We start from the raw sequence: 17502 nt of genomic DNA, 5'->3' as shown, positions 1-17502 counted from the left end.
TTCTGAAAGCGAACGACTTGACTTGTGCATGCACGGGAATGAATGTATTAGCCGTAAAAGTTGGAAAATGTGCATTTTCAGACTGTTTCCAGACTTTCATGAGCCCAACAAAAATCAGAAAAAAAATTAACCACGAGGGAACCTACGTCTATCATATGATGGGCCAACTGTTTACCACTGCGCCATCCTTCTTCGATTTCAATCACAATCATATCGTTATTCATTATTTATGCTCTACAAACTTCCCATTTATGCAAAATTAGTGCTTTTGGGTGAGGGCGTAGAGACATATTTTCAGATCGATGTTTACCCCCCTTCAAAGTGCCCGTCCGGTCCTAAAAATTTTGAGGTGGCCTTCTATTAAGGTCCTCTTTCGAATAAAATAGGTCTCATTCGGAAATCCGAGGACAAGCTGAAAGGCTTCCCTTGTGAGACATTTCAGCTGCCGAGACAAATCCTGATAACGTAAAAGTACACAACAACCCCTGGACCAGAAACACCACGGATTCTGAATACTATAAAAATGATAAAGATACAAGTACTGAAAATTGCTGCATGGAACCTTTCACTATGGATTTTTTGTACTTGTTGTGGCTCTCCAATATTATTTGAGATAATAATTAGTTTTTAAAAATAATAGTTTGAAATTTGATGTACTATATTTTTGGATTGGATTCTAAAAATATGTTTTTTGATAAACACTTATACATATACAACCTGCTTGTGATGTATAACCAAGAACTTATCTTTCTTCAAAAAAAATCTTTTAAAAAAATTTCAGTTTTAGATTTTGTTTTCTGTTAAATTAAGCGTAAAATAGCAACACATTTTCTCTTAAAATTCGAACTCCCCTGTAAATAGATCGCGAATTCTAACTTTGATTGTATTTCAAATTCTCAAACCTTTTTTTCATGATTTGGCAGTTGTTAAATTCCAGTCTAATCTAAAATATTCAGTATTTGTACTTAATTGTTAAGGATCTGAACAATCACGTGAAATATCCATAACGAATTTTTTTTTGAAATTTAATCGTATTAAGAAAAAAACAACCGAAACCGTCACGACAACACGTCGATTTTTCTCGCCCTTCGATTCACAACAGGTAGCGGATTAAAGTTTAGAGGAGTTTCTGCCCCCCCCCCCCCCTTCCCCCCAAAAGAATGAACCAAATCGGGCAATAACCTTCGCGCTTATCTGTCGGTACAAAAAACCGGGTCTGACTTTATTGATTACAGCAGAACGCGATAGTGTATGTCCTAATTATTGTTTCGCAGAAGCTGTGTTTTTATTTCATTTATCTTGTGATAATACATCTTCTTAAGATGTTCTAGTAAATCACTATTAATTTAGAAATTAATTTTATAATCATATACAAAATGTTAGTGTAAAATGTTAATGTAAATGTTAAAATGTTAATCCAAACTCCATGTGACCCACATCTAAAATCCATTAAACTTGCACTTTCACCCACAAAACACAGGTAGTATGTTCCTTTAGACATTTCAATTGACTTTTTATTGAATTATTTGTTTGTTTTTCATTTTAGAAGTTCATTGTTCGATCTCTTTAGAAATCAAGTTTTTCATTTGGTAGTTAGACTTTTGAAAAAAAAATATCTGCAAGAACTTTAAGTTTCAAAATAATGATGTTAGTTATTTTAGCTTGAATAGATGAGAAAAATTGAAAACTCGAAAGCTCGAAAGCCGTATGGATTTATTTGTACGGGTCTCACCACGAAAGTCTCGCAGAATCGTTTGAGATAGGCCCACAAAAAGGACTCTATGCACAATTAGGCAGACATTTCTAAGTCACAGTTGTAATTTTCTCCAGTTATTTCCGTTATATCTGGTCTTTTTTTCATCTGTCGGGTTTTCTTCCTTTTGAAATGACAATATAATTTTGTGGAAATTTTTTCACTATACTCAAGCTTGATATATTAAAAAAAACCGGTTGTTTTTCGTTTATTTTTCAATTGTAACTCATAAATTCAAGTTTCTTCAAAAATTGTGAGATCGTCTTTAAACCGTAACAAAAAATTCGGACATTTGAACAAATCCAGCGCCCTCGCGTTTTAAAACTCAAATATAAAATAAGGGAAAATAATATTTTGTTGAACTTTTATTACAGAGACATACAGTATCAAGAATACATTTTGAGTGACTTATAATAAAATCATTGTTTTGGAAACGCCACTCCCTTTAATCCACCATTGAACTTCATGACTTAAATTTTCAGAGCCATGGCTGCTTTATTCAACGAGTCACTGCGAAAGGTCAACGAGCAACAACCTCCAACTATAATTGAGGAAGTGAGTGCCACTTTGATTGAATTAATTTTTTTGCAATATTCAGGACGAAACACCAAAGCGTGCAAATCGGCCGCCAGATTTGCAGGGATTTTCCATTCTCGACGAGAAGTGGAGGAGTAGCTGTTCGGATGACTCGGACGATTCGCTTCCCGTGGGAAGTTATATTAGTACAGGTCAGTGCTTTTTTAACACTCACCAAAAATTAGGTCACATTGGAAAAATGCAAAAATGACACAATTCTGTTTTGAAAAAAAAACGTGGCGACTTTTTGAAAAATTAACAATATTTCAAAGTTTCATCAAATGTTCAAGTAACTAAACCTTACAGCATTTTTTATTAAATAATAACTTCTTAACACGGATAAGCTCACAAGCTGTTTTCTATGATTTTGAATAATATAGCTTGAATTAGTTTTACCGACTGTTTTGAAACGTCTATTTTGTCACAGATTTCTGTATTGATACTCGAACTCAAATCTGTTTTTTTTAATTAGAAAATGAAAGTAAGAGTATTACTCGAAGATAACTAGTTAGAACGAAGAGTGATACCTAAATCGCAGAGCACACATCTCTGCTGTTTTGACTGTAAAAAAGAGCCTATCACTATATAAACAAACAAACAAACAAACGTTTGGTAGAGTGGGTAGGCTCAAAATACATTTTGATCTCATGATTTCGTTATAGGTGGACCCCTAAATACAGAAAGTAGTATCGATACTCTGAATAAAATTTTCTAAATCTTTTTTGAATTTTTCTTCTCATTTTGCACAAAAATTGCAATGAACGGGGTCTGTCTGTGACTTAGAATATTCCATTTTGTTGAAAACGTTAATTGACTTTTTTTGGACAATTCTGTAAAAATGAATAATTTTAAAGATTTTTCAGCATTTATCTTTTCTAACTACAGTTTAAACAAACAGCCAACATACGCTACTCTAACTTTAAAAATTGTATTATTCGAAAATTCGAAGAGATCTAAAGGGTTAAAAAAATTTTGCATTGATGTGTTCTAGGTTGAAGGTGAAATAGTTCTTAAAAAATTTAAATTGTCAATGGATATTGGGCTCCACCCATATCTTGAATATTCTTTTTGTTTCTGTCTTTCTTATCAATGGAGCACAAGTGATTGGGCATTTTTAATCAGGTAACCCCACATTTTTCCTTCAAACATTTCCAGCATTCTGGAAAATTTTAAAAAATTGAAGCACATATTTTTCTGCACATTTCATATGCCACAATTATATAAAATTTGTTAAAATAAATAATTTTTATTCTTCCCATTCCATTTTTCATCTCATTTTTGTCTATTAAATCGAAAAAATTTCATCCAATCAATGTCACCATCTTTCTTCAATTTTTTCGAACATGTTTTCTCTTTTGTATCAAACAGTGAGAAAACCTTGATTATCCCCCTCCGCAGCACGTGGGTGGTGATAGGCAAACACAAATGATGTCGTCTTCCCATTTGAACTTTTAATTTCACCTCTTCACTTTTCAATTTTTCGACCAATTTTTTCGCAATCTACGTTTCTTTCTAAGAACTCCCACAAAACACGAGACTTCTTGTAAGCAAACATGTTCACTAGGGCTGAGTGATATCATTGTTGGGACGTATGAAAAAAAGGCTTTTGTGAAAACGAATAAAGTACCGTCTGCTCGATGGGTCAAAGATTCGATTGTTTAGTTTGTTTGTTATACTCTCTTTCACTCTTGTTGAGCGTAGTGTTAGAAAAGGGGTGTAATATGAGAGAGAGAGAGAGCAAAGGAATAGAGAGCCCGTGTTGCAATACGTGGATTTCTCGTGTTTTTTGAAAATTGTTTTTTTTGTTGCAAAGATTTGATAGGAATGGAGCATCGGCTGACAACAATATTTCTGCAATCTTATGAAAAATACAGAATCTTATTGAATTTCTAAAATATATATATATGTAGCTTCAGCTGGCCAGTTTTGTCAATAAATTGTTTTAAAAATTGCTAACTTAAAATTCGTACTAATTGAATAGGCAAATTATTTTTACAACTACACACAATTTGAAGGTGGAAAGCCGATAGGTATGTTTTTTTTTCAAAACTGATTCACAGAACATTTTGATAGTTTTGCCAATTTCGAAAGCTTTCCCCGGAAGTTTTAATGGTTTTCTAGAAAAAACATAGAGCAGTTTTTTCTTAAATACATTTAGTAGATGAACATTGAAAAATAAAGTTTTTAGCGCGACTTCCATTATTATTAAAAACTGAGTTTTCTACTGTTACAAAATTAGATAAATTTGCAATCATTTTTTTAAAGAATTTTGTTATGACTTGAAACTTACTAGCTCTACAAAACCAAAAAAACAACTTATAGGAAACTTTTTTTTTTCAATTTTTTTGTTAACTTTCACTGGGAATTTCGACGCGTATGCAAAGCTTCTCCATTCGAATCAAAATAACATGCTAAACACATGTTGCCGTATTTGCCTCGGACAACCATTTTTGTTGGAAATATTTTTTTGCTGGAAATATTTTTGTCTGCTAAAATAAGTAAAATTTTTCCATTCAAATTTTTAAAATATAAACAATAAAATTTGAAAGAAAACTTTTAGACTCTTAGAGAAAACATTTTTTGGACTACTTCTAATATTGCGCAGAAAAGTGAGTAGCGACTTTTTGACTGCGAATGAAAAATTTTCAATTTTTTTTTGAAAAGTTATACTAAAAATATGATCTTCCCCATGGTACCTACTCCATCTTCAAAACGAGTTTCCTTTTGAGAAAAATCTTAGAATTTATTTTCCTTATGAAAAGAACAATAAAATTTATATTGGAGATTGGGAATTATTTGACATTTCGATTTTTGCTTTCATATCCAACTTTTGCTTTATTAACTTTCCAACAACAAAATCCAAACTCTTCATTCCCTCTTCCGCATTTTGTTTATTTCATAAGAAGAACAAAGTTCAAGCAGCGAGAAAAAAAGTCCAAATCTATAAATCACAAGGACTAGCTGACGCAGGAAGGTCCTACGTTACAACCCGAATCAACCTCAATTAAATTGTCACTCACGCCAAGGAGGTCCCGAGGTTTTTTTTTTTTTTTTTTCTTCCTCCTTTTCTTTTTTATTAAAAATTGTTTTTTTGCGGTTTGGATAAGACAATAAAACCGGTTTACCAAAAATGGGAAATAGACAAAGCAACTTTCCGCCTTTTTGCTTTTTTTGCCAAGGTCTATACGATTTTTATACTTATTGTTTTGAAAACTGCCCATTTTTTCAGTTATTCTATGGAACACCTTGATTTTTTGTGAGAACGTGATTAAAGGAGAAACACGTGACATTTTGATGCGTTGTTTCTATTTCTAACTTGTAAGATTTAGAGATATTTGGATCTTCAGAAGAAATGAAATTTTGCAAAGTGTTCTTTGTTTGATTGTATTAAAACATTTTTTCATTATTGGATAAGCTTTATTGATTTGGAAAATGAATTTCACATAAAAACAAATTTCCAGAAACGTTTTCTCCGGTGTTTTTTTCAGTGTGATCATTTGATTTTTTGAACAAGTATTAATTTTGATTTAAGAATTTCAAAATTTGCAACAGTTTTGAACAGAAGTGTAGTTTCTTCTTAATTAATTTTTGCTTATCAGCTCAACCACTTGGCAAACTATTAAAGTGACTCGCAATCTTTCATTCCGACTATTTATTACACTTTGATTCGATGTTTAGAGTTCTTGTTAATGAAATTCATTTATTCTAAATTAATTTTCAATTAATTCCTTTGTTCAAAAAGCAGTTTTTTTCCCGTATTCATTAAAAAATGCCAACGTTTTTCATATGCTCTATGATTGATTAAAAATGTATGCAACGTTTTCAGTTTTAAAAAAATTGGTTTTTTTTCACTTGAATGATGAATCATAACAAGAGCGAAACATTGATTTATTGTTTTTCTCTAAAGAAGTGCCTGAAAAAAACATTTGCTTTTATATACTCAAAACGTGCCCAAAAATGAACTAGTTTTAGCAGAAATTTGAAATTTCGTAAAGTTTACCGTGTTGCCGGAGTATTTTGGTAGCATATCGTGAGTTATTTTTTTCATTTTTTTTACAAAATTTCAGTTTTGTTCATCTTCATGTTAATTTATCGGCCTTAAATGTACCCGACTTAACAAAATAGCGTAAGGTGAAGTACTAAAATATGCAAAATCAGACAAAAAATTCCTAAAACATTTTTACTGCAATAAATTCAGGCTTTTTTGAAATATGAACGGTTGTTAAAAAACTTTACCAAATTATTGGGCAATTTTTAATTCACAGGCCATCCGTTTTTAAAGTTCTGTAATAAACCTATTTCACTGAAACTGCAGTTGTTTTAGAGATTTTAAGTACAGTATATTCTCTATAGCACCCCAGTTTTTTTAATTGTAAGTTCATATTACAGAATTATATCAATAAGTTGCAAAATTATAGAAAAAGCTTTGAAATTTTTTTAAAACCAAAATTGAAAATCTGTGAATGCGGAAGAAAATTATTCAATACTTATCGGTGTCGTTCTTCCCAAAAAGTTCTTGAAGTTTTTGAATTGAAAGTGACTATTTTTGTATTTTTATTAAAGCTTATAAATATTATTTTCGAAGCCTAAAATTGAAAGTTGTAATGAAAGTAACATTCGTGTGTCCGAAAATTGAAATAGTCAGTGCTTAAAAAATTTTTGGGAGGAATCCATCAGTATCAGTTTTTTATTTGTTTTGCCGGTAGAAAAATAAAATATTTTTAACAAATCTCTTTATTTATTCAAAAATTACGTAAGCTTTCAACCACCAATATTTAAACTTTGAACCAACCAGCTGAGAAAAAAACCACCCGAACAGTGGATACTTGAAGTGAACGGAGCAGCTCTCCCCAGCCACCCGTGCTCGCTTTGTTTTCGCAAGCCGATTAAACACTATCACAAGTTTAACTTTGTGGAAAACAGCTGATAAGCGCGCCGTGCACCAACCGCATCGCACAAAATTAATGAGCCATTTAATAGCGAGTTCTTCTTCCATATTTCTTCACCTTCCTCTTGCCTCTTGTTCCGTGACTACGACCTTTCTTGTTTGTGGGTTTAAAATGTTATTCTTGGGAATTATTTCAAAATTTGCTTTGATTATTTCAACTTGAAGCAATAAAGTCAGATTGAATTCATAATACCCGTAATATAAATACTGTTCAAAATTTGGGAATATTCAAAAATCCTTTTCTCAATACTCCTCCTACTTATCTATTCAAGTTCGTCTTTTTTATTTATTTTCAGCTGAAAAACCACTGAGATTTTGCAAATCCGTGGACTTCCGGCCACTCCGAAGAGAGGCTCCAAATTTGACGGGTGATAGCTGCAGTACTCTGCCAAGTACTCCGGTCCACAAAAAGAATCCACCGCTTCCGACGATGTCGTCCGGTGGATCACGCTTCAAGGTGAGCTTCTGCTTGATTATTTTTGATTAGTTATATCAAATTAGAGTATATATAATTTTTTAAATAGATTTGTCTTTTTTCACAAAGTAGTTAAAGATAGAAAAACATTTAAATTAATCATGCATTTTTCCCAGCAGAGTGAGAGCCCTATAAACATGCTGATAACTCATCGGGAAATGAAATGTGATATGAAAAGTGAACCATCTTTGAAGGTAATTTGAGTTTTTAACGGAATGAAAAAGGGTTTTGGTTTATTCTAGTTAATTTTTTATCCTTTTTTTTTGAAATTCAAGTCGAAAGAAATTTTGAAAAATGTTTCAAAAATTCAAAAACTAATTTAAAAATGCTGAACAAGAAAAAAACACTTCAAATCCCAGCCTAGCTAAAACCCTTTTCTCCACCCCACAATAGTATTGCATAGCACCATGAGCCCAACCACCCATTTTCTAACTTTCTTAACATATTTACCATAACCAATTCAAACTAAGCCAAAAAAAAAAACAAAACTCTTTCCAAAAATCATGCAAAATCTCTATAATGTTTCAGGTGGTTCCAGTTGAAACACGGTATAAAAGGGATAGATGGACTTGTGTTGATTATTATGATTCTCTCAGGGACCCGTACTTCAGTCCCAATGGAAAGCACGCCATTGCCAAGCCGACCGCCGCGATCAAAAGTAGGCCAGCTTTTTATTCCTTATTCCAAAATTGCAGGGGTTTCAGTAATTTGTAAGTTGTGACATTTTAAGAAAAATAATGATTTTGGTATCGTATATCATTTCTGTAATATTCTTCAAATCAGAAAAGTTGTCGCAAAAAACTTGTAATAATTAATTTTTTAATTTGATCAATTTAAAAAAGAAATCATCAAAACTACACAACTTGTGTGGTTTTACTATGATGGATGTAATGAGCAACAAAAAATTGATTTGTAAAAAATAAATAGCCTTCTGTTTTTGTAAGTTTAAAAGAATTTTGTCGATTTAGTTTAACAAAAGCAATTGAAGATATACAAAAAAAAAAACTATGCAAGTTAACGAAGTCTTTGTGTATATTTACGATCTCGGTGAATTTACATAATAAATTTTTTACATACTCCATAAGACCTGTGTATGTAGATTTACAAAGTTATGTTAATTTACAAAACCGATTATTGATTTACGGAGACCTTAGTAGATTTATGGAGATCTTTGTCGATTTACGGAGATCTGTCTTAGTTTACAGAGTTACATGTAGGTTCATAGATATTTATGATAATTAACGTAGGTATATCTAGATTTTATACAATTTATGTAGATATTATTGTTTAAAAAACATGGAATTTTTCAATTTCTGTTAAATTACTACATTAAACTAGAAACAACGTAAGACCTGAAATTAAAAAATTTTCCGATGCGTAACTTTCAGAAGAAGAAATTGTGAATCGAAGTAGTAGATCCTTATCAGACATTCATCCATCATCATCCCCATCAGTTGTTCAACCGACTTCTGGCATCCCAGTTCAACAAAGGCCAGCTTCACATCTAATTGCTCCAAATCCAAAACCAGTATATACAGTGCCAAAGGTATTTTTTCCAAACCTTTGATCGTTGTTCGTTATCTCTTAATTTCAACTTTTCTCAAAAATTTTACTGATAACAAAAAATTCTTTCTTGATAATCGGGTACGGGGGGAAAATCAAAAAACGAGCAGGTAAATCTTGTGACCTAGTAGCATTTGTTAACTTTTGATCAAAATCATCTTGTGTATAAAATCGGAACATTACAAGAGCCGAGAGCTTCCCACTCATCAGAATCAAATGAAAAGTCAATATTTGAGAGAAGATTGTTTGAGGTTTGTAAAAGTTGAGTTCGAGTATAGATTTCTGTTTGGCGAAACGATTATGTTTTTTTTTTTGCAAAACGGAGAAAAAGTATGTTTTGAATGCAAAACGAAGTAAATTACTTCACTGTTGAGATATACGTTTTTTTAACTAGTCAAAATTCGAACAAAAAACACAAAGTTCACTCGAACTTCAAAAACACGGAAAGTTGGAAGAAAAAGTTAATTGAGAAGATATTGAAGGGTAGACACGTTTTATCAAAACACAAACTCTAGAAACAAAATACCAACTAGATACATATTCGACACTATTTTTTGGCAGTTTTGGTCTTTTTAATTGTATTGAACCATTAAGAAAAAAGTGTTGTCAACTTAAGTGTGAAAATTCATTCACTCTTTAAACAATAATTACTTATGATAGAAACTTGCAATTTGGGACTTTTTCACAGTTTCAGTATTATATATTTTGAGCTTTAACTGAAAAACTAGTGGCTACAGCCGTGAACTCGGAGGTATTTTAAATACGAGCGCATTGAGAAACAACCGAGCAGTGCGCCTACTTTCCATATCTGCAGCGCTTGAAGAACCCTATAAAGGCTTGAAAGAGATTCTGAAAATCGTTCTTATGGCTTTTGCCGCAATTTCGGTCCCTAGCTTTGTGTTTTTTCGACGATCTTCTAGACAAACCTGTGAAACATGAAAACAATTTGAGCACATGTTCATTTTGCCATGATCTTCATTTTCCGCCTAGCTCTATCCATTGAACAAGAAAAAAAAAGATGCACGTGAACGTGAATCAGACGGCACGCGGTCGGGAAAGTCTTTGCCGCTCTACGATAAAAATAACAGACCGAGTACGAATAGACATTCACATGACATTTCTCTGCGTTTCTTCACGTCTCTCACTCTTTCCACTTTTTATTATCAAAACTTTTGTCCTCAACATACACCATCGGACACTTTTTATACTGTTTATACAGTTTTCTTCGCCTCCTTTTTTTTCAATTTCTGAATCAAAATCAAAATCAGAAAATGAAAGAAAAATAAGGAAAAGAATCCCTGATCGAGAGAGAAAGTGTTTCAAGACGAGACATGTTTGTGTAAACAGACACACGTGTGATCAGGAAATCAACAAATGGTTTGTAACAATCAGATTTTGACGGACAGAACAAACAAAACGAGAACTTGACAAGAAATGGGAAAGGAAAAAAATTCCGGAAATGGCATGAGAGCTTGTTGAAACGGTTTTCGAACCGTGTATATGTATAGATGTAAAAAATGCAACAAACCGTTTTGACGTCACTGGATTTTACAGCAAAGATAACAAAGCGGAACATCGGCGTTGACAACTTTTGAAGAACATTCTGTATTGATATTGATATTTGCAGTTAAACTTCACTTTTTTACAATTTGACTGAAACAAATTTGCCTGAAAAGTCCATAGTCACAGTTGATTCGCGACGTGCCCCTAATCTTGGAATCTGCGCTCTAGGAAAGGCTGGCCTAGGCCATCCTGCAACTTATTTAATGCTAGTTAATTTCTGTGTAGTTACTAATTAGTTCCTAATTAACTTACTTACTCACTAGTTATATGGGTCTGTTTCAGGTCGGCACTGACACAACATACAATGTTAACTTCTGCGACCTAGTCGCTCTTTTGCCAGACCAAGAGCGCACAATGTACTCGGTCTTTAAATTTATATCAAAAATTAACCGTAGATTATAAGTCCCCGCGTCATATATATATATGTATATATTTATTTATTTATTTATATTGAGCACCTCAAGATAAGTTTTCATTTTGATAGTTTCAAATTTTTTTGAAATCATCAAAATATATACATCACTTGTACCGTACATATGCAGCCGACATTTATAAGCTCTGGAGTTTATGCTGTAATTGTCTCTGCACAAAAACATACTGTAGAGTTTGATATGTGATACGATTGCACTACTCATTGATAAACTGGCTATAGTACGGAAAAGATCAATCATGAGGTATTTTGAAGGCACAAGTCAATTGAAAACTATACGCTTAAGGCAAAAAATAAAGTGTAAGGTGAAAAAATGTCAGCTAAGATAAGATTTTTTGAAATTTGGTTTTATTCTGCTCAAAGGGCATGTTTTGTAAAAGTTTATCAAGTTTTGTTACACAAAAGTTTTCAACTAGAATTCGGCATATTGTAAGTAGAATTTCAAATTTAATGAATCGTTCGCCAATCACGCTACAATTATTGTAATTTGAAATTGTCACTTTCAAGTTCTTTCCGTTTTAACTATCTTATTCTAATCTAACATAGAATAAAAGTTTTCAACCTCATCTCACAATTTGTCAAAAAGCCAGTCCCCATAAATAGTGCAGCAAGCTGTTTCAATACCAACTCTTTTTTCCGCTTTATCCCAGAAATCCTCCAGATGTCGATGTGTATTTACGAATTTCACTCCCCCATGTGGTTTCCATTTTTTTCATAACAGATGGGTAAACGGCACGTGAAACAAATAAATAGAAAGCGAAACCCCTTTTTGCCTCCCTTTGAAGTTCGTCGCGTATCAGATTTGATTCCTTATATCACATGTGAACATTGTGTTGTGGTTAGTTAAGGAAGATTGGGGACAGATAGGGGAAACATTGACAACCGAATTAGTAACATTCTTGGGAGGTGTTAAAAAAGTGATAAAGTATTGGTTGGTCGAAGGGTCTAGAAAGTGATCACGTTACTTTCAAGAATCTTTGCCCGTTTTTATTATGATTACGGCGGCAATTTCACCGACTTTTTGAAATTAAAACTAATAAATTTTTGAAGAATCTGATGAAGATGAAGAAATTTTACGCGGTCCAATCGTAAAGTCATGTAAGCAGGCATATAATTCGTGCGGAACATCAAAGAGCAAAGCAGGCACTGTAGTTTTTTTCTGGAATAGCATTTGTAGGATCTTTCTCCTAGTTTGTTTCTTCTAGCCCACTTTGTCACCTTTATAACTAATATCAGGTTGTCCCATAAGTTTTTGTACTATTTTTTTTTTGAAAAAAATTTATTTCTCTCAAGCGACAAGTAGTACTATTCACACAAGTATTCACCATTAGTGTCCACCACTTGTTGCCATTTACTAGGTAACATCATGATGCCACGGGAGAAGAAATCCGGCGAACGCGATGAGAAGAAAGTGGAGAGTTCAGTTTTGAGATGCTCTTCGTCGTCGAATTGCTTGTCGCGCATGTAGTCACTGAGAGACAAGAACAAATGGTAGTCGGTTGGTGCAAGATCTGGAGAATATGGTGGATGCGGTAAAACAGTCCAACCAAGATCTTGCAGCTTTTGGAAAGTCTTCTTGGCGACATGAGGCCTAGCATTATCGTGAAGAAAATATAGTTTTTCATATTTTCCGTTGGCCTTTTCTGCAACTCGGTCCAATTGGGCACAATAGTAATCAGCAGTGATAGTTTTATTAGTTGGCAACAATTCCCAGTGCACGGGTCCTTGAACACCCCACCAGACACAGATCATAATCTTTTTTGGGTGAAGATCAGGCTTTGGCGTCGGTATTCCTTTCTCACCGATCGGAAGCCATTGACGTTTTCTGGAATGGTTAACATAGAGCACCCACTTCTCATCTCCAGTAACCAGATTGTTCAGCCAATCGAACTTTCGACGAAAAGTTAGAAGTTGAGTACAAACGTTGACCCGAGTGAGCTTCTGTGATGCCGAAAGTTCATGAGGCACCCAAATTCCAAGTTTTGAAGTAAAACCAAGGCGACCCAAGTGACGTGCAATTGTGCTATGACAACACTCAAGCTTCTCTTCCATTTCACGAAGACTAAGACGAGGCTCTTCCTCCACCAGCTTCACTAGGTCTTCTTCATTTAACTCTACCGGTCGCCCAGAACGTTCTATTTCTTCGAGACTGAAGTCGCCGTTCTTGAACTTTTGAAACCAACTCTTTGCTGTATTATAAGAGAGTGCTCCCTCACCCATCGCACCGCATATGTTTCGTTCCGCTTCCATTGCTGAATGACCAAGACGAAATTCATAAAGAAGAAGCAATCTAACGTCTCGACGTTCAAGTTTGATGATTGTCATCGTGGCAAAGTAGAAATGGATGAAATGAATCTTTTCTGAAAGGGGACGACCCGACCTTGACACGACCTACGATGAAAAAATTTTAAAACTTTCTAGAAGTTTTGGAAAAATATTTGAAAAAAAGTACAAAAACTTATGGGACAACCTGATATTTCCGAAATTTTCAAAAAAATAAGTTCAGCTAAAACCACAATAAAACCAAGATAGAGGCGGAGCCTATTATCGATTTTTCTTGAATTGAGCCACTTTCACTTTATTTCATTCTAATTTATTCAATAGTTTTCATACAACAAACATATTTTGTTACCTTTTCGAAAATCGGCTTAGTGAAATGCAATGCAGAGGAAAATCAGTAACACGCTGATTTTCTTTAATAATTCAAATTAGAAATTGTTTCAGTTTTATATGGCACTGTTCTTACCCCCATATATTTAAATCTCCGCTGTGATTGGCTTTCTAAAAAAAAATTGAGAATTTGTTAGATGGCCTGTCATAGTTTTGTTGTTGATTATTCATTGTTACCTTCAAAAATGATAGAAATTTGAGCTATCAAAATGAAGTACTTATGTGCAAAACTGATAGAGAAAGTGAAACATCTCAATTTCCTGGCAAAATGCAAAACCGAAAAAACATACGAATTTCATTTCCGCAGACATTGGAGTTAATGATATTTTAAAGAAAAATACTTAAACATAATTGGAAAATTATTGAAAGTTTGATTTTGTTTTGTTCATCTTCATAACTACACAAACATTTTTATTTCTATCCATTTTTATTTCAATTTTTCAAAGGTTAGAGCAGATTTTCATTCCTCCTAAACTCTTATTTTAAGTGCACGCTCATGTAACTAAATTTTCAAAAACTGAAATAATACACTTTTAGGAAGTGGGGGACACTGCGTGAAGGTGGCCACATGATAAATGGGTGAATTCCTTTCTGATCAAAAGTGTCTGCTTAGATAGCCGGTCAAAATATCACTTTAGGGAAGTGAACTAAGACAAAAAAAAATCACTAAAATAGATTCTAGATACATATCAGAATGTCAATAACTAAAAATAACCAATTATTTACTGTCTCAGGTGGCGCCAACGGCACAAGTCAAAGCGTCGACGATCATCCAACCAACGGTCAATGGACAAGGTACGTAGTTGCTACAGTAACCCGCCAAATGAATCATACATAAGAGTAATAATTGTTGACACCAGTTCTTCAAAAAAGGAGTATCTTTAATGATGAAAATATTTAAGAGTAATCTTCAAAAATTGTTTAAAAAACAACAAAAAAAAATTATTGAAAATCGAACACTTGAGCGAGAATTCAAATTTCGAAAAACTTTAAAGGTAATAAAACCAGTAGTACATTTTTTTGTAAATCATAAAATATCAAAAATTTCAGTCAAAGTGAGTTCTGAAACCCAAATCAGCACTGGAGTGATGGTCGCCGAAGCGAACCAATCACGCAGGACGAAAAGGTTTTTTTTGTTGATTGTTGTGTTCTTTATTGTGTTTTTGTTGGTATAACCCAAATTTTCCCGGTTCACTTTCACTACTAACGTCAGTTTCAGAGCACCCCTTGTTAGAGCAAAAACTGTGTAGGTTACCTTTTTTCTTTTTTCTTTGAAACACAAAAAAAAAATTAATGAGTTGCCAGGTTCGTGAGAGGTAGAGAGAAAGAACTGGACTTTGAAAATTCAAATTATTTTCGAAAGAAACTTTTGTTTTGGAATATCTTAGAACGTGCTACTAGCAACATTTTATAGAAAAAACTATCCTGTTGACATTTTGAAAACTTTACCCAACTCTATGTAAGAAAATTTGCAAAAATGTTTAGGGTAATTAATTTTCCTAATATTTGACAGCATTTTTAACCTTCAATCACTTTTCCTTCTTTATATGTTCCTATGATTTTTTTAAAAGTATTTCAGTCAAAATATGTGAGTGGCCTTGAATCTAAAATTAAAAGCCACATCAGAAAATTCCTAGTTTGCAAGCCCACTTTTCAGACAATTTTCGATAATATTCAAGAATCGAAGTGATAGTTCGAAAAACCTATAAAGAAATTTATAAGCCATCCTTTTAAAAAATCCGCACGCCTACACCAAACGTTTTCTCACTCCTCCCCCAATTCCTCTCTTTCCCACCATCTCATCACAGCCACCGTTCGTTGGCAGCTCGCCAAGCCACGCCTCCACCTGATCAGAAAAAGTGGCTGCTGACTTTTAGTGTCTCTTTGCCTCCCCTCCTCCTCCCGCCTTTCTCTCCCTCCCCTCCTATATCGTGTGTCTGTTTGTTTCGAACTCGAGACCAGCTATCAGTCGACCACATAAAAGCGGTCCAAACTTACTATACTTTCTTCACCTCAACCTTTTGTGTATCACTGTTATTATTGTTATTATTTGTTACTTCTACCACCACCCAGTTTTACTAACCATGTGGCATTGTGCGGTTGTTGAATGCGCTGTGAACCATGTCCCAACATATTCGCCCCATTATGGAATTTCACGGGGATGCTCTCCATCATCCTCATCCGGCTCATGTTACAGTGTCGCTGCCAGCCCGCCTGCTCACAATGTGCTCAATATTGATAACAAGATCGAGCAAGCAATGGTAAGTGATGTCTTAATTGAAAAAAATCACAAAAGCTTTGCAAAAAATGTATTACACTTTGTCGGCTCATATCTCATAAAAACATAGGAATATTGTTATGTAGATAACAAATATTTAGCGAGTTTAGAAAATTGGGAGAAAAAAGACCGAAATAAAAAAGCTAATCTTACAAAAAAATCCTGTCGTTTTCGTACCGAAAAGTTGGCAATTCTGGAAAAGTTTAGCTAAAAAAAAAGTGAACCCCTTAAAATATTTAAAGAATATTTTCTAAAAATTTCTATCAAGATTTTCAGTTTTTAAAGCAGGTTACTAGGTTGAATATATTTCGATTAATTTAGTGTACCCCTAATTTCCAGGCGGTGGCTTCAAATTTTTTGCACCCCTACCACTTTCTCCGCTATCACACAGTACGTGATTTGCGTGCAGTATCCATTATTATTATTTCCGTGTACAAAATTAATTAGATTTATAGTCACATGGAGTTCAAGTTCAATTTATTGTTGTTCACTGATTTGAACCTGGTTTCAAGGTCTTGCCTTTTTAAAAACCACCGAGCTACACACTTCTTGCAAACGTTAACTTTACGTGCGCGAGATGATAAGAATTTCTGGTACTGGTACCTCGAATTAGTGGTAGCATCATTAGAAGTCACCGACGAACAATAAAGGCCAAAAACCAAATGAGTGTGTATTTATGGGGGGGAGACAGAAATAGAAGGCTTTCTTGTTCCAAATGTGATTATCACAAGTATTATATGAATTATATCAGATGACATAATGTTATAATTGTCTGTGTCTTTTAAGGACCTAGTCAAAACTCATCTGATGTTTGCCGTTCGCGAGGAAGTGGATGGCTTGAGAGGAAAAATTTTCGATCTGGAAAATCATGTTAGACGGTGAGCTTGAACCCTCATGGTCTTGTAAAATAATTTTAATGCTTTGCAGATTAGAAGCTGAAAATTCAATTTTAAAGCGAACAATTCCCAATGACACGCTAAAACAGCTACATCTAAAGTTATAATAATTTTAATTCCAATCAAATGTATGTACATTGGTCGCAGTAGGCACTTGGTCCCTCCAATTTCCGTTTTCACACTGGTGTATCCCCATCCAAAAACCCTTTCCTGTGTCTTTTCGTCCCTCGATTGATTCCTGATTTGATGCCATCACTTCGAAGATTTGTCTCTTCACTGGTCACTATTTGAATATATTACGATTTGTTTTGCAAAGTATATCAATATATGAACGTTTTGATTTTTAGTTT

At 33.7% G+C, this 17502-nt stretch overlaps 1 protein-coding gene and 1 non-coding gene across 20 annotated transcripts; both read left to right on the top strand.

The window, feature by feature from the left end:
• Positions 1–1176: 1176 nt before the first annotated feature.
• Positions 1177–1325, top strand: C30G4.8. The gene has a single exon (NR_072933.1). It is a non-coding gene; the product is annotated as an Unclassified non-coding RNA C30G4.8 (non-coding RNA).
• A 908-nt stretch (positions 1326–2233) lies between these two features.
• On the top strand, positions 2234–17498 carry C30G4.4 (the record flags this gene model as incomplete). 19 transcript variants are annotated; one of them, NM_001029266.8, is made up of 13 exons in its annotated part: positions 2234–2308; positions 2352–2481; positions 7574–7734; positions 7869–7946; positions 8281–8300; positions 8349–8410; positions 9180–9298; positions 14713–14773; positions 15029–15104; positions 15198–15224; positions 16176–16239; positions 17043–17134; positions 17184–17498. In NM_001029266.8, the coding sequence occupies 13 exons, from the start codon at positions 2240–2242 to the stop codon at positions 17257–17259; spliced, it is 1035 nt and encodes a 344-aa protein (NP_001024437.2). The 19 variants fall into 19 exon arrangements, with proteins under 19 accessions (NP_001024437.2, NP_001257282.2, NP_001294805.1 ...); NM_001270353.4 differs by having other exon boundaries at positions 2240–2308; positions 9141–9298; positions 17184–17259; NM_001307876.4 differs by lacking the exon at positions 15198–15224 and having other exon boundaries at positions 2240–2308; positions 17184–17496.
• Between the last annotated feature and the right edge of the window lie 4 nt (positions 17499–17502).

The sequence above is a fragment of the Caenorhabditis elegans genome, chromosome X, assembly GCF_000002985.6.
Source record: "Caenorhabditis elegans chromosome X".
Taxonomy (NCBI): domain Eukaryota; kingdom Metazoa; phylum Nematoda; class Chromadorea; order Rhabditida; family Rhabditidae; genus Caenorhabditis; species Caenorhabditis elegans.
Note: the sequence above shows the minus strand (reverse complement) of the source record. Positions and strands in the feature narration are given on the sequence as shown.